Genomic DNA, 14286 nt, shown 5'->3' on the forward strand with positions numbered 1-14286 from the left:
AGAGGCAAAATAAATAGTTATCATACCGCAAGAATAATGAAAACAGCTCAGTCACCTTGTGAAATGAAATGAAAATCGCTTATTGTCACGAGTAGGCTTCAATGAAGTTACTGTGAAAAGCCCCTAGTCGCCACATTCCGGCGCCTGTCCGGGGAGGCTGGTATGGGAATCGAACCGTGCTGCTGGCCTGCTTGGTCTGCTTTCAAAGCCAGCGATTTAGCTGAGTGAGCTAAACCAGGGCCTAGCACAGGAGACATCTGTGCAAGCATGGAAGCAGCACGCTGTCCAATAACAGTAATAGTAAGTGAGAAGAAGTGAATTAGGGTCACTGAGCTATACTTTAATCATTCTCAATATTCTTAAGACCTTTTATAAGTCTTTGATTACTTTCCACTTCTGTACAAGTAAAATCAATATTGTGCTTGCTAAAAAGAATCATGGAATTCTAACATTTGTGTATTATTCATTAGGTGGTAAGAGCTGCCGAAGAAGCTGCTACAGCCCTGGCTACGTCCATCAACCCTGAGCAGTGTATTAAAGTGCTTTGTCCTATTATCCAGACTGCAGAATGCCCCATCAACCTAGCAGCCATCAAAATGCAAACCAAGATCATAGAGCGAGTCCATAAAGAGATTCTAAACCAGTTGTTGCCTGAAATTATTCCTGGTCTCTTAATGGTATGTAGCTACCATTTGAGTTGCAAATGTTAATAAGTTTGTACATTTTAACTTAAATCACAAAATTAATCAATTATAGTTGAACGGTGGTTAAAGAAACTGACTCCAGTGACAGTGTGTAAAATAATCAGAACATTTAGATGACTAGTAGACTGAGTGAATGTAAACTGCGATTTGGACAATTTGAGAAAAATATGTTTGATGTGTGATGCAACTTAATCCAACGGTATTATCTCCATTATATATTAAAATTAATGGATTCCCCCCCCCCCCCCCCCCCAACCTTTTTCCACTTGTACCTTACACTTCCCGCACCTTGGTCTCAATGTTCCCATGCTCTAACCTAGCCTGAATTGAAGGCAGCAACTGGTATTCACTACTCGGGCGATGCTATAGATTAGTGGTTTTCAAAATTGTTCTGGTTGAAGGATTTCTCAGAAAATAAATTAGCAATCATGAACTCCCAATCTAAATTATAGTACAATTATAATGCTCATAATATGAAAATGCTGAATGAAAGAGTTTTTTTTTAATCGCTTATTGTCACGAGTAGGCTTCAATGAAGTTGCTGTGAAAATCCCCTAGTCGCCACATTCCGGCGCCTGTCCAGGGAGGCTAGTATGGGAATCGAACCGTGCTGCTGGCCTGCTTGGTCTGCTTTAAAAGCCAGCGATTTAGCCAAGTGAGCTAAACCAGCCCCTTTTCCTAATGCTTTTAGTGAAACTGGTCAATTACTTGGAGTAACAATATCTTAAACAATTTGAGAACCATTTCACTGATTGAGACAACGATCTGATGGAAAAGACAAACTGGAGACATTTGCATGCGGTAGAAAGTCAACACAGCTGGCTAAAGGCCACTGATATTTCCCTCTATGTTATAAATCATCCAAAAAAGTTAAGGTAACTTTTCACAGTTGCAGTAGAATATAGCGATCTGTTTAACACAACCATGATTTCTTTCAGGGCTATGATAATACGGAGAGCAGTGTTCGCAAAGCAAGTGTATTCTGCCTTGTAGCCATCTATTCTGTTATTGGTGAAGATCTTAAACCCCATCTTGGTCAACTCACTGGCAGTAAGGTAATCTAAATGTATTTTTTTTAGGTAATTTGTGCGAAATATATATTTTTTTTAATGAATTTTATTACAAACATGTATCAAAACAGATTACCACGAACAAACACCCCGGGAAACATACTTCCCAACAATGAACTATCCAGTCTGCACAGATTTTGTCCCTTTTTCACAAACACACACACACACACACCCCCCCCCCCCCCCCCCCCGCGACGAACAGCCCCTCAAACATGGTCACAAACATCCCCCACCTTTCCTCAAACCCCCCTGACGAGTCCCTTAACTCATACTTTATTTTCTCTAATCGCAGGATGTCGTACAGGTCACCCAACCAAGCCGCTACCCCCGGTGGCGATGCCAACCGCCACTCCAGCAAAATTCGTCGTCATGCAATTAGAGAGGCGAAGGCCAAGCCATCGGCCTTCCTCCTCTCCATGAGCTCCAGCTTCTCTGAAACCCCAAATATCACTACCAAAGAGTCCGTGTCCACCTCCTCCTCCACTATCCTGCCTAAGACTGCGAACACTCCCACCCAGAATGTTCCCAATTTTTCGCAACCCCAAAACGTGCGTGTGATTCGTTGGCCCCCACCCACAGCTCTCACACTCATCTGCTACCCCCTGAAAGAACCCACTCATTCTTATGCACCCTGTGCACCACCTTAAACTGTATCAGGCTAATCCTTGCACAAGAGGAGGTCCCGTTTACCTTACACAGTACCTCACTCCATGCTCCCCAATTGATCTCCCATCCCAACTCCACCTCCCATTTCTCCTTGATCTTCACCACCCACTCGCCTCCCTGCTCCCCCAGCACTTGTACATATCCCCAGTTTTTCCCTCCTCTTCCACATCCGGAAGCAGCAGTCGCTCCAGCAGGGTTAATCCCGGCAACCTAAGGAACCCACTCCAGACATTTCACGCAAAATCCCTAACCTGTAGATACCTGAACTCACTCCCCCTCGGCAGCTCTACCTCTCGCTTAGTTCCTGAAGACTGGTGAACCCTTCCTCCAAATACAGATACCTCACCTTGACCAGTCCCACTTCCCTCCACATCCTGTATGCACTAACCAGCGCACCCCCCCCCCCCTCCTCCGAATACCTACTTGGAGCCATTGGCAATGCTGCCGTCACCAAAGCCCCCAAACTAGACCCCTTACAAGATTCCTCCTCCATCCTACCCCACTCTACCCCTTCTTCCCACCACCGCCGCACCTTGTCCGCATTCGCCGCCCAATAATAATGAAGCAATTTTGGCAACACCAATCCCCCCCCCCCCCCCCCCCCCTCCTGCCTCTGTAGCAGGTCCTCCCCACCCTCGGCACCTTCCCTGCCCATACAAAGTCAGAAATGATCATGTCAACTTTCCGAAAAATGGCCTTTGGTATAAAGGTCGGGAGAGCTTGAAAGACGAACAAGAACCTCGGCAGAATATTAATTTTCTACCACTTGGACCCTTCCCACCAGTATTAAGTGCAGTGTATCCCACCTCTTAAGATCCTCCCTAGCCTCCTCCACCAGCTTCGTTAAATTCCACTCATGGAGCCCCGTACATTCCCTCACTACCTGAATCCCCAAATACCTAAACCTATCCCTCGCTACCGTAAATGGCATCGCCCATAAATTAGCCCGCTGTGCCAGCTCAATCACCGGGAATACCTAGCTTTTCCCTACATTTAGCTTGGACACAGAGAACCCTCCAAACCTCCCCAATAGGCCCATGATCCTTCTCATACTCTCTAGCGGATCCGAAACATACAGCAAGAAGTCATCGGCATAGAGCGACATCCAATGCTCCTTCTGTCCCTTCATTATCCCCTGCCACTCCGCCGGCCTCCTGAAAGCCATCGCCAACGGCTCAATGGCCAGCGCAAACAGCAGCGGTGATAGCGGGCACCCCGCCTCGTACTTCTGTGTAAGTCAAAGCTTTGTGAGCTCATAACATTCGTCCTCGCCCTCACTCTTGGCGACACATACAGCAACCGCACCCATGCCACAAATCTTGGCCCAAACCTTCCTAAAACTTCGAACAAGTACCGCCACCCCACCCAATCAAATGCCTTCTCCACGTCCATGAACACCACCACCTCCGGTACCAGAGCCCCCGACGGGTTCATCACCACATTCAACAGCCATCTTAACTTATATTACTCACAGCTGCCTGCCCTTAACGAAGCCTGTTTGATCTTCTGCAACCACCTCCGGGACACAATCCTCCATCCTACCCGCCAACAACTTAGCCAATACTTTCACATCTGTGTTCAAAAGTGATATGGGCCTACACGACCCACATTCCACCGGGTCCTTCCCCTTTTTCGGAACTAGTGTGATTACTGCCTGCGTCGTCGTCTCCGGCAACTCCCCCTTCTCCAGTGCTTCATTAAATGCCCCCAACAGATGTGGTGCCAGGTCCGTTGCAAAATCCTTATAGAATTCCGCCGGGTACCCATCCGGCCCAGGGGCCTTCCCCAACTTCATATCCCTGATGCTATCCAGCACCTTCCTCAGCTCCAGGGGCTCCTCCAATGCCTGCCCCTTTGCTTCCTCCACCTAGGGAAATTCCAGCTCGTCCAGAAACCACCCCTTTTTCCCACCTCTCCTCCCTGGTCCGCCTCATAACGTTCCTGGTAGTATTCCCTAAATGCCACATTTATCTTCCATGGCTCTGACACCACATCCCCAGCCCCAGTCCGTATCTTCAATATTTCCCTGGACGCAGCCTGCCTCCGCAGCTGGTGTGCCAGCATGCGGCTCGCCTTCTCCCTGTACTCATATTGCACCCCCCCCCCCCCCCCCCCCCCCCTCCCTTGCCCTACGCAGTTGCCCTACAGCCTGTCAAACTGCCCCTGCAACTTTTTCCTCCTCACCAATCCCTCCACAGTGGGCACCCTTGAATATTCCATGTCCACCTCCACTATCTCGCTCACTAGACAGTCATGTTCCTCCTTCCTTTCCCTATCTGCAAGGGCCTTAAACAAAATAATTTCCCCTCCAGACCACTGACTTCATTGCTTCCCAAAAAATGGCTGCCGACACCTCCCCATTCTGATTCAACTCCACATACTCCGCAAGCATCTTATCACAAAAACCTCCATCCGCCAACAACCCCGAGTCAAACCTCCACCCCGGCCTCTGCTCTCATCCTAATCTAAACCGAATCTCCAGCTAGTGGGGTGCATGGTCTGGGATAACTATCCCTGCATACTCTGCCCCTTCCACCCCAACCAAAATCTCCCAACTCACTACAAAGTAATCAATCCTCGAATACACATAGAACGTGTGAAAAGAAGGAATGCTCCCTTCCCCCTGGGTTCTGAAAGCGCCATGGATCCACCATACCCATCCTCTCCATAAACCCCCCAGCTCCCTCGCCATTTGTATCCTACCCATCGACCTGGGGCTCGACCTAGCAAATTAAATAACAATCAAAGATATATTTATAAATGCAAAAAGAGAAATAGAATAACTAAAGAAAGAGCAGTTATTAGGGATCATAAGGGCAGCAGATGTTTGCAGGCAGGGGATGTAGGTTTGGCTCTAACTGGAAATTTATGTCTGTTTTCACAAAAGAGGGACAATACAAACATTGCAATCAGAGGAGTGTGAAATTTTAGGTTAAATTAATAAACTGACAGAGGAATGAGATAGAGAATCTGGTGAACTGGTGCGACGACAATAATCTCTCCCTCAATGTCAATAAAACGAAGGAGATTGTCACCAACTTCAGGAAGCGTAGTGGAATACATGCCCCTGTCTACATCAATGGGAACGAAGTAGAAAGGGTCGAGAGCTTCAAGTTTTTAGGTGTACGGATCACCAACAGCTGTCCTGGTCCCCCCATGCCGACACTATAGTTAAGAAAGCCCACCAACTATTCTACTTTCTCAGAAGACTAAGGAAATTTGGCATCTCAGCTATGACCCTCACCAACTTCTACAGATGCACCATAGAAAGCATTCTTTCTGGTTGTATCACAGCTTGGTATGGAGCCTGCTCTGCCCAAGACCACAGGAAACTACAAAAGGTCATGAATGTAGCCCAGTCCATCACGCAAACCAGCCTCCCATCCATTGGCTCTGTCTATAATTCCCGCTGCCTCGGAAAGGCAACCAGCATAAATAAGGACCCCACACACCCCGGACATACTCTCTTCCACCTTCTCCGTCAGGAAAAAGATACCAAAGTTTGAGGTCACGTACCAACCGACTCAAGAACAGCTTCTTCCCTACTGTCATCAGACTTTTGAATGGACATACCTCGTTTTAAGTTGATCTTTTCTCTCCACCTTGCTATAACTGTAACATTATATTCTGCAGTCTCTTCTTCCTTCCCTATGTACGGTATGCATTGTTTGTACAGCATGCAAGAAACAATACTTTTCACTGTATACTAATACATGTGACAATAATAAATCAAATCAAAGTATTAAGGGGTTTCATATTTTTGAAAGTAGATAAATTCCTAGGCCCAGATGGAATGTATCCTCAGCTGCTATGGGTAAGGAAGAGAAGAGAGATTCTGATTATTATTTTCAAATCCTCTCTGGTTACAGGCATTGTGCCAGAAGACTGTCAATTTGTATGATTGCTTAAAAATTAAGAAAAGAATAGACCGAGTCATTACAAGTCAGTCGGTGGTGGGAAAAGTATTGGAAAAATTCTGAAGGACAGGAAAAATCTTCATTTAGAAACACTGGGCCAGAACTTTGGGAAGCAGCAATCGGAGTTGGATTGCAACCCCGCTCATTTTTACTTACCCACGTCAGGAGCTAAACATTTCTCTCCCGCTCTTCCATCCCAGGCCGGATAAGAAATGTGCAACATACCTGGTTCCTGAGGCCTTCCAGTGCAGGGCAGCATCATGGGGAAGTGATACTACAGATCCCTAAAGATGCCTCAACGGGTAGATAAAGTGGTCAAGAGGACATGCAGGATACATGGCTTTATAAGCCAAGCAGGGAGGTCATGTTGGAACAACATAAAAACTGGTCAGGCTATAGCTGGAGTACTGTTTGCAGTTCTGTTCACCACGCTTTCGAAAATATGCACCAGCGAGGTACAGATTTACAAACATGGGCCGGGATTCTCCCATCCCGCGGCCAAATTCTGACGCAAAAGCGGCGCAAGTCATTCTGGTGTCAATGGGCCTCCAGGCCCAGGTATTCACCCCGTCCCAGGGGGCTAGTACGGCGCCAGATTGGTGTCCGGCTGGCACGCCACGGCTGGCGCGAGTTTGCGCATGCGAGTGGGTTCCTGTCTCCGCGCCGGCCCCCGGGCAATGTGGCGGAGCCCCACAGGGGCCTGGCGCAGAGGAACATAGGCCCCCCCAAGGAAATAGCCCGCCCGCCGATCAGTAGGCCCCGATTGTGGGCCAGGCCATCCCCGGAGTCTGATCCTCTCGCCCTCCTCCCCCACCACCACCAGGACGGCCCCCGCAGCCGATAATTTTAGTTATGAGGAATGATTGAATAGACTTTAGTTGTTTCCTCTAGAACAGAGGAGGCTGAGTGGAGACCTAATTGAAGTGTAGAAAACCATGAAGGGTCTATATAAAGTGGATAGGGAAGCCCTATTCATTCCCCTTGGTTGAGTGGCAGAGATTTGGGGAAAGAGGTATGAGGTTTACAGAAAATTCAAGGGAGGTCTGGAACTCTATCTGAAACCATGCTGCAGATAGAAACTCCAACAGTTCTTGGATATGTTTTTGATATGCCGTAACCTAGAAGTCTGCAGACGGAAAGCCAGGAAGTGGGATTAGGCTGAATGATTCTTCGTTGACATGATGGGCCAAAAGGCCTCCTTCCATGCTGTAAATTTGTATAATTCCAGCACTGCCGAAAGTAATCTAAAATTGCAAATGGACAAAATAGGACTTCAACCAACTACACTGGAGGAAAGCTGAAAAGCATCATACCCTTTCGGGAAACCCACTTTATTTTTCCATTTACTTTATTCTGGTCCTGATTAATACAATGTCATGATTCGTGATTCTATTGTCCAATTTAACATCTCAAAGATAGTTAATTAGATTTCACCATTTTTAAGTTGTAAAATTGAATTTAAAAATAATTGTAGGCTGACACCTGTAAAGAATATTATATTTGTCATGGAAGGGATTCCTGCACCCCTACATGGACTGGCCTCCATGTTACCCAAGTCCCTTATTAACAATTGACTTCATGCCATTCTGAAGTTTCCTGACAAACTACTGAATTAGGAGTATAGTCCCTCTAGCTCTATCCCTCCCCCATTCGGATTCACAAGGAATGCCTGGCTCTTGCCCAGGTTGGGTTTGTAGCCCAAAAAGGCCCTGAAATCATCCAGGAGCGTCATGATTATTCTCAGGCCATTCTGTGGGTCCAAGATATAGTGGTGTAGAGGAGCAGGTCATCTGCATAGAGTACTCTCAGGGCTCTCTGCCTCCTCTTTGGATGCCCTTCCAACCTTTTGCATCTCACAGCGTGATCACCATGGGATTGCCAGGGCGAACAAGAGCAGGGACAGTGGGCATATTTTCAAGTTTGTGACTTTTCTCGTAAGGTTTCCTTCCTTTCCTTTAGCTCCACCTTCCTCCTTGCTGAAGAGGATTTTACCCTTGGCTCAGCCTGGCAAGGGGTCTGTTACAGACCAATATGCCTGTATTCTCTTGTTGGATCTCGCCCCACTGAATGGGGTGAGGGCAAGTTGGGAGAGTGAGCTGGGTCCAGTACTTACTAGTGAGACTTGGAAGGAGGCCCTTTACTACACGTCCTCTGGTGGCCAGTTGAGCCTTATTCAGTTCAAGGGTGTCACACAGGACGCACTTGACCAAGACAAGGATGTGGGTTTTTTCCAAACATAGAACAGTACAGAACAGAACAGGCCCTTCGGCCCTCGATGTTGTGCCGAGCAATGATCACCCTACTCAAACCCACGTATCCACCCTATACCCGTAACCCAACAACCCCACCCCCCTTAACCTTACTTTTTAGGACACTACGGGCAATTTAGCATGGCCAATCTACCTAACCCGCACATCTTTGGACTGTGGGAGGAAACCGGAGCACCCGGAGGAAACCCACGCACACACGGGGAGGACGTGCAGACTCCGCACAGACAGTGACCCAGCCGGGAACTGAACCTGGGACCCTGGAGCTGTGAAGCATTTATGCTAACCACCATGCTACCGTGCTGCCCTGGAGGAAAGATGTGATCGCTGTTCACTTGCCCCAGCTAACCATACGCATATGTTTTGGTCCTGCCCCAAACTTGCAAGCTTCAGGGCTTCCTTATTTAGCACTATATCGGAGATCGTCCATGTAGATTTAAATCCATGTCCATTGGTAGCCATATTTGTGGTTTCAGATTCACTGGCGTTTCACTCTGGGGTAGGGGCAGTGATTGTTAGCTTTGCCTCACTGATAGCCCGGAGGTGAATATTGCTGAGTTGGAGGTCTCCCATTCCGCCCAGTGCATCTGCTTGGATGGACGATTTAATGTAATTCCTACACAGGGGTTCAGTAGGGAAATTCTAACTGAGATGGCATCCATTCATTTCCTTTTTTAAGGATATAGACACCGTCGGCTGTTAGGGGTTTAGTTATCGTATTTAAGTTTAATTGTGTTTTTGTTTCATATTTGCTTGTAATTTTTATTATTGCACTTTTGCGTTTTCGTTGGTTGATTGTTATTATGTTTAAAAAGATTTGAATAATGTTAGCATTGTAATACTTTGATAAACAGTTAATTTATAGCTTTGCATGTCACTCAAACGGGGGAATAACTGTTAATACTGTGCCATCAGAAGTATCTGATTTGTGTATGAGATTAAATCTTTTGAGACAGACGTATCTTTCTGAAATAATTTGAATGTTTATATTCGTAACAGTCTCTATCCTCCTTGTGTGAATTCCATTTCTTACATTTATTCTTGTCTTTAACAACATTTGGAACAAATTGCACAATGTGAAATATTTATAATGTTGCGCAAATACCTAAAAGCCTCAATCTGCTGTTGACTGTGATACAGGGACCTCCTCATCAAATTGCCTGTGTTTCCAGTTATGATTTATTGGCCTTATGTTCTTTCCTCAGAGTTCATTATTTTTGCTGTTAGATCCTGTAGTGTTTTCAGCCCTGTTTAAATACCATACATTGAAAAAGTAACACATTTCTTAACTTGTTATGTGTTTCAGATGAAATTGTTGAACTTGTACATTAAACGTGCACAAACTGGTTCCAGCACAAGTGGCTCAGCGACAGACCTCACTGGTCAAAGCTAGAGATGGCAGCTATTTTAAAATGGGTCTTCTGGGGACAAAACAACCAGTTTTTCAAGATCAGACTCTTCTTTGGAACTTGATTCATCACAGCTGTATACAACAAATGGCTCCCCTCAGCCTGCATGTGACTGTTGCACCAGAATTTATTCCAGATCAGAGGAAACAGTATTAGTCAATCCAGATAAAACTCAAATCAATTCTCACTCGGACTCCTCTGTGTTTCTTCTAATTAATGTTTACCAGTGTTACAGTTATATGAATAAAATGCTAATTATGATTAAAAAGGAATGCTTTAAGCTTCATAAAGATTTTTTGCTTTTATCCAGCAGCATTACAATTTCCTTTTACTTCATAATTTACTTCTGGTTAGATTTTACAAATCATCAGTAAAGGATAAGCCTCCAGTAATTCAGACCAGAACTAGATTGAAGCAGTAACAAACTGCCTTGTTTTAGGTGCATGCTGCCATAACAAAACTTTAGGGATTGTAACTTAATGTTGTGCAAGGCCTGGGGCTGGAATTGTCTGGTTTTGCCAGTGCTACTTGTCTATTCACCAATTTGCTCTGTTGTTCCCTCAATAAAAGTAATGTAAACTAAACGGAAGAAAGCTAGAAGAGCTGAGCATTCCTCAGCACCAGCGAGTCATCTCCATGTCCTATTTCTCAGTAGTAGGTTTAAGTGGAGAGGTGCAAGTTTCATGAGACTTGTACCATTACCAAATGGAGACATGTCATCATCCCTTCTTCAAGCAGGGTGCATCGGAGTGGAGTGCTCTACACAAGCACACTCAGTATGTAACTTGTTTAAATTTAGTATGTGTTTCTAAAGTTCTAGTAAAATGCACACGTTTATCAGGTAGGAAAGCCTATGTGGCAGCTTTAAACTCAGCAGTAACTTTAAATAAGTAGAGAACAATTGTGGTGATGACGCTATTGACCTACTTATCTGTGATGGCTTGTTTAAATGTTCCAGGAAGTTTAACATCAATAGCTACTATATGTATGCAGTACAATGTGAAGGTCATAAGATATTGACAGTGTCCATTGGGAAAGCAAATAGATGGATCATTGTGGAGATGTCAGCACGTTGCATTTGTGTTCTCTCTACCTCTTTTGCAGACAGGTATTCTTTCAGCCTACTAACATAATTTACACTTTTTTTAAAAATCAAGTCTACTACCTTTACCTGGTTGCGTAATGACTAACATTTGTCCTAAGTCGATATGGAAAAAGTTTTGTTCCCAATTGTTCTGTGATGGTGATGCTCGTGGAACTGGACATGTGAAGTCCAAAACTAAAGTGAGTGCATCTGGTAAAATTGAATCTCACTGGGAAAGCAAAACACAATCAGGCTGTTGTTTTGCTGCTGTTAGGGAGTTGCCGTTTTTTGTTTAATGAGAAATTTGTAGAAATGTATTTAAAGATTTTAAGCGAGTCTTTTATCTGTTACTGGCTTTTTTTAGCACCTGCATCAAGGATATAGTGTCACGTGAATGTTTATTTGGTTTACACTGTATTATTTGATGTATTTATAGTTATGTGCTCACAAATGTGCATACACTGGCAATAAACTGTATATAACATTATTAACTTGTTCTCGAGTCACTGAAGTTGATTCTTTTGTCACTGCTTTTGTGGAGTTTTGATAAAGACTACAACCAGAGTTAAACTAAGAAATCCTAAGTGGCCCATGTGAAACATGATGCCACTAATGTCCTGTTAACATGATGGACGAAATGTGTACTTTGTGGCATATTGGTTTTACCATCAATGTTCTTCTACCTGATGTCCTTTTAAATTACTTCAGTTGGTTCTTTGGTTCAGTTGACTGTACTTTAGCTTTGATGCAGGTCTGAGTCATTTAAACATACAGTCACTTGGTAGTACAGTCACTTAGTAGTACGGAGCTTGAATATTGTTGAAAAGAGAGACAGCTCGTTGAAACTTTTTATCTTGCACTCATCAAAAATGCCATATTTCAACTGATTGTAACTTATACTGTAAGAGAAAAGGGATGCTAATTGGTTGGCAAGTCAAATCTGGCCAAGAAATTGTCATGGAAAAAGAAAGGGGGATCTCTAGTTCCCTATGTTTTCAGGCAATTCAAAAAAGATGCAAGCTTTGAACATATTCTTTTTTCCTGCAGAGAATGGGCCCCTGCATGTGAATGTTGTTTTGAACAAGTGTAAATGAGCTGTGGCATGAGCTCGACTGAATCTCTTAAATTAGTTGTTGGTGTCGCTGTTAACCAACTCCGGATTGTCAACAAGTGCTACCCAATTGTGGAACCACATCTAACTGTAAACGTTTTATTAATAACCGAAATAACATGTTAGATTCAATCAACCAGTTATTGGGACATATGGCAATGCACTTGCATCGCACTGGCACCATGATTCACACACCACGTTCAATTATGTGGTAGGCAGAACCTCTTTTTGGACTGACAACAGTATCCAGTTTGTGGAAAATGGCTCACGCATCATCACAGAATAATAGCAATGTGAAACAACTTCTTAACCTGTTCCGCCTACCATGCAACTGATCGAATCAGATAACATGTTCTTACTTTTGCTGTTCATAATAGGCAGAGTCCCCACCATACTCAACCAGCCCGAGCTTACAAAACCTAAAACAAAATAACTGTTGGAAGGAATTCTGCAATTGGGTAGCACTTGCTGAAAAACAAATTTAAGATTATCAGTCAAGCTCAATGTGGCTCATTTACGCTTGCTACGTAGCCTCACCAATGACCTGCACAGTTGTATCAAATATTCTGTGCTTATATACTCCATCCCCTTTGCAGTAAAGATTAATATTCCATTGGTTCTTCTAATTATTGCTGTACCTACATTTTTTAAAAATAAATTTCGAGTACCCAATTCATTTTTTCCAATTAAGGGGCAATTTAGCATGATCAATCCGCCTACCCTGCACATCTTTGGGCTGTGGGGGCGTAACCCACGCAAACACGGGGAGAATGTGTAAACTCTACACAGACAGTGACTCAGAGCTGAGATCAAACCTGGGACCTCGGTGCCGTGAGGCAGCAGTGCTAATCCACTGCACCACCGTGCTGCTGTACCTACATGGTAACATTTTGTGATTCATGTACAAAGACTCCCAGGTCTGTGTAGTCTCTCTCTACTTAAATAATATTCAGTTTTTCTTTCCTCCCAGCAAAGTGGACATTCTCACATTTTCCCACATGATACTCCATCTATCAAATTGTTGCCCACTCGCTGAACCTATCTATATCCCTTTGCACTATTTGTATCCTATAAATAGTGGGATACAATTTTCCCACCTATCTTTTGTATCATCAGGCAATTTAGCTATTGTTACGACCCTTTTGTGCTCCATACGATTCCCCTCCTTATATAGCTGAGTATGAACTCCCCCGATAATTGAGGGTGTGATTTCCCCTTAATAAGGGTAAACCACTCAGCATACAAAACCCTGACCTGGGTGCAGGATAGAGAGGGTGGCCCTTCAGTGAGAGGAGTTGTAGTTTCATTATTTGTGTATACCGTAATAAGCCTGGTGTTCATTTCTACCCTACCATGCATTCCTGTTGTGTCTCCGTCAAATTCTACAGCTATGATATACTCAGTCTCTTCATCCAAGTCATTAATGCAGATTGTAAATAGTTGAGCCCCTAGCAGTGATCCCTGTGACAATCCTGTTAGCCAATTGTCTCTCTATACATGCTAATATATATATTTTTTTGAAATAATTTTTATTGAAAAATTTTGAATTTATACAACAATAACGCACCATAGTAAAATACCAAATAATATTAACAATCATAAACATTCGCCCAACCTCCATGAACAACACAGCATTTTAACAACAACAGCCAGGGCCTCTTATGTGGCACCTTATTGAATGCCCTTTGAAAATCCAAATCCACTACATTTACTGATTCATCTTTATCCATCCTACTTGTTACATTCTCAAAGGACTAGAGGGCATAGGCTTCAGGTGAGAGGGAAAAGATGCAAAAGGGTCCAGAGGGGCAATTTTTTCACACAAGAGCGTGGTGAGTGTCTGGAACGAGCTGCCAGAGGCAGTAGTAGAGGCAGGTACAATTTAAATTTTGTCTATTAAAAAGCATTTAGACAGTAATATGGAAAAGCTGGGTACAGAGGGCTTTGGGCTAAATACGGGCAATTGGGGCCAGCTTAGTAAAAGTGCTTAGGAGAAACTGGGCGGCATAGACAAGTTGGGCCGAAGGGCCTGTTTTCATGCTGTACACCTCTGACTCT

The 14286-nt window shown here is 44.3% G+C and overlaps 1 protein-coding gene across 36 annotated transcripts in view; it reads left to right on the forward strand.

Moving 5' to 3' along the window:
* The window catches only part of clasp2 (cytoplasmic linker associated protein 2), a 582371-nt gene extending 570767 nt beyond the window's left edge, over positions 1-11604 (forward strand). For all 36 annotated transcript variants that reach the window (XM_038809903.1, XM_038809905.1, XM_038809907.1 and 33 more), the window contains 3 exons: positions 471-677; positions 1643-1759; positions 9931-11604. In XM_038809903.1, coding sequence (XP_038665831.1) covers positions 471-677; positions 1643-1759; positions 9931-10017 — 411 coding nt within the window. In that variant the 3' untranslated portion in view covers positions 10018-11604. The remainder of the gene's footprint in view (positions 1-470; positions 678-1642; positions 1760-9930) is intronic.
* The last annotated feature ends 2682 nt before the right edge of the window (positions 11605-14286 follow it).

The sequence above is a fragment of the Scyliorhinus canicula genome, chromosome 10, assembly GCF_902713615.1.
Source record: "Scyliorhinus canicula chromosome 10, sScyCan1.1, whole genome shotgun sequence".
Classification (NCBI taxonomy): domain Eukaryota; kingdom Metazoa; phylum Chordata; class Chondrichthyes; order Carcharhiniformes; family Scyliorhinidae; genus Scyliorhinus; species Scyliorhinus canicula.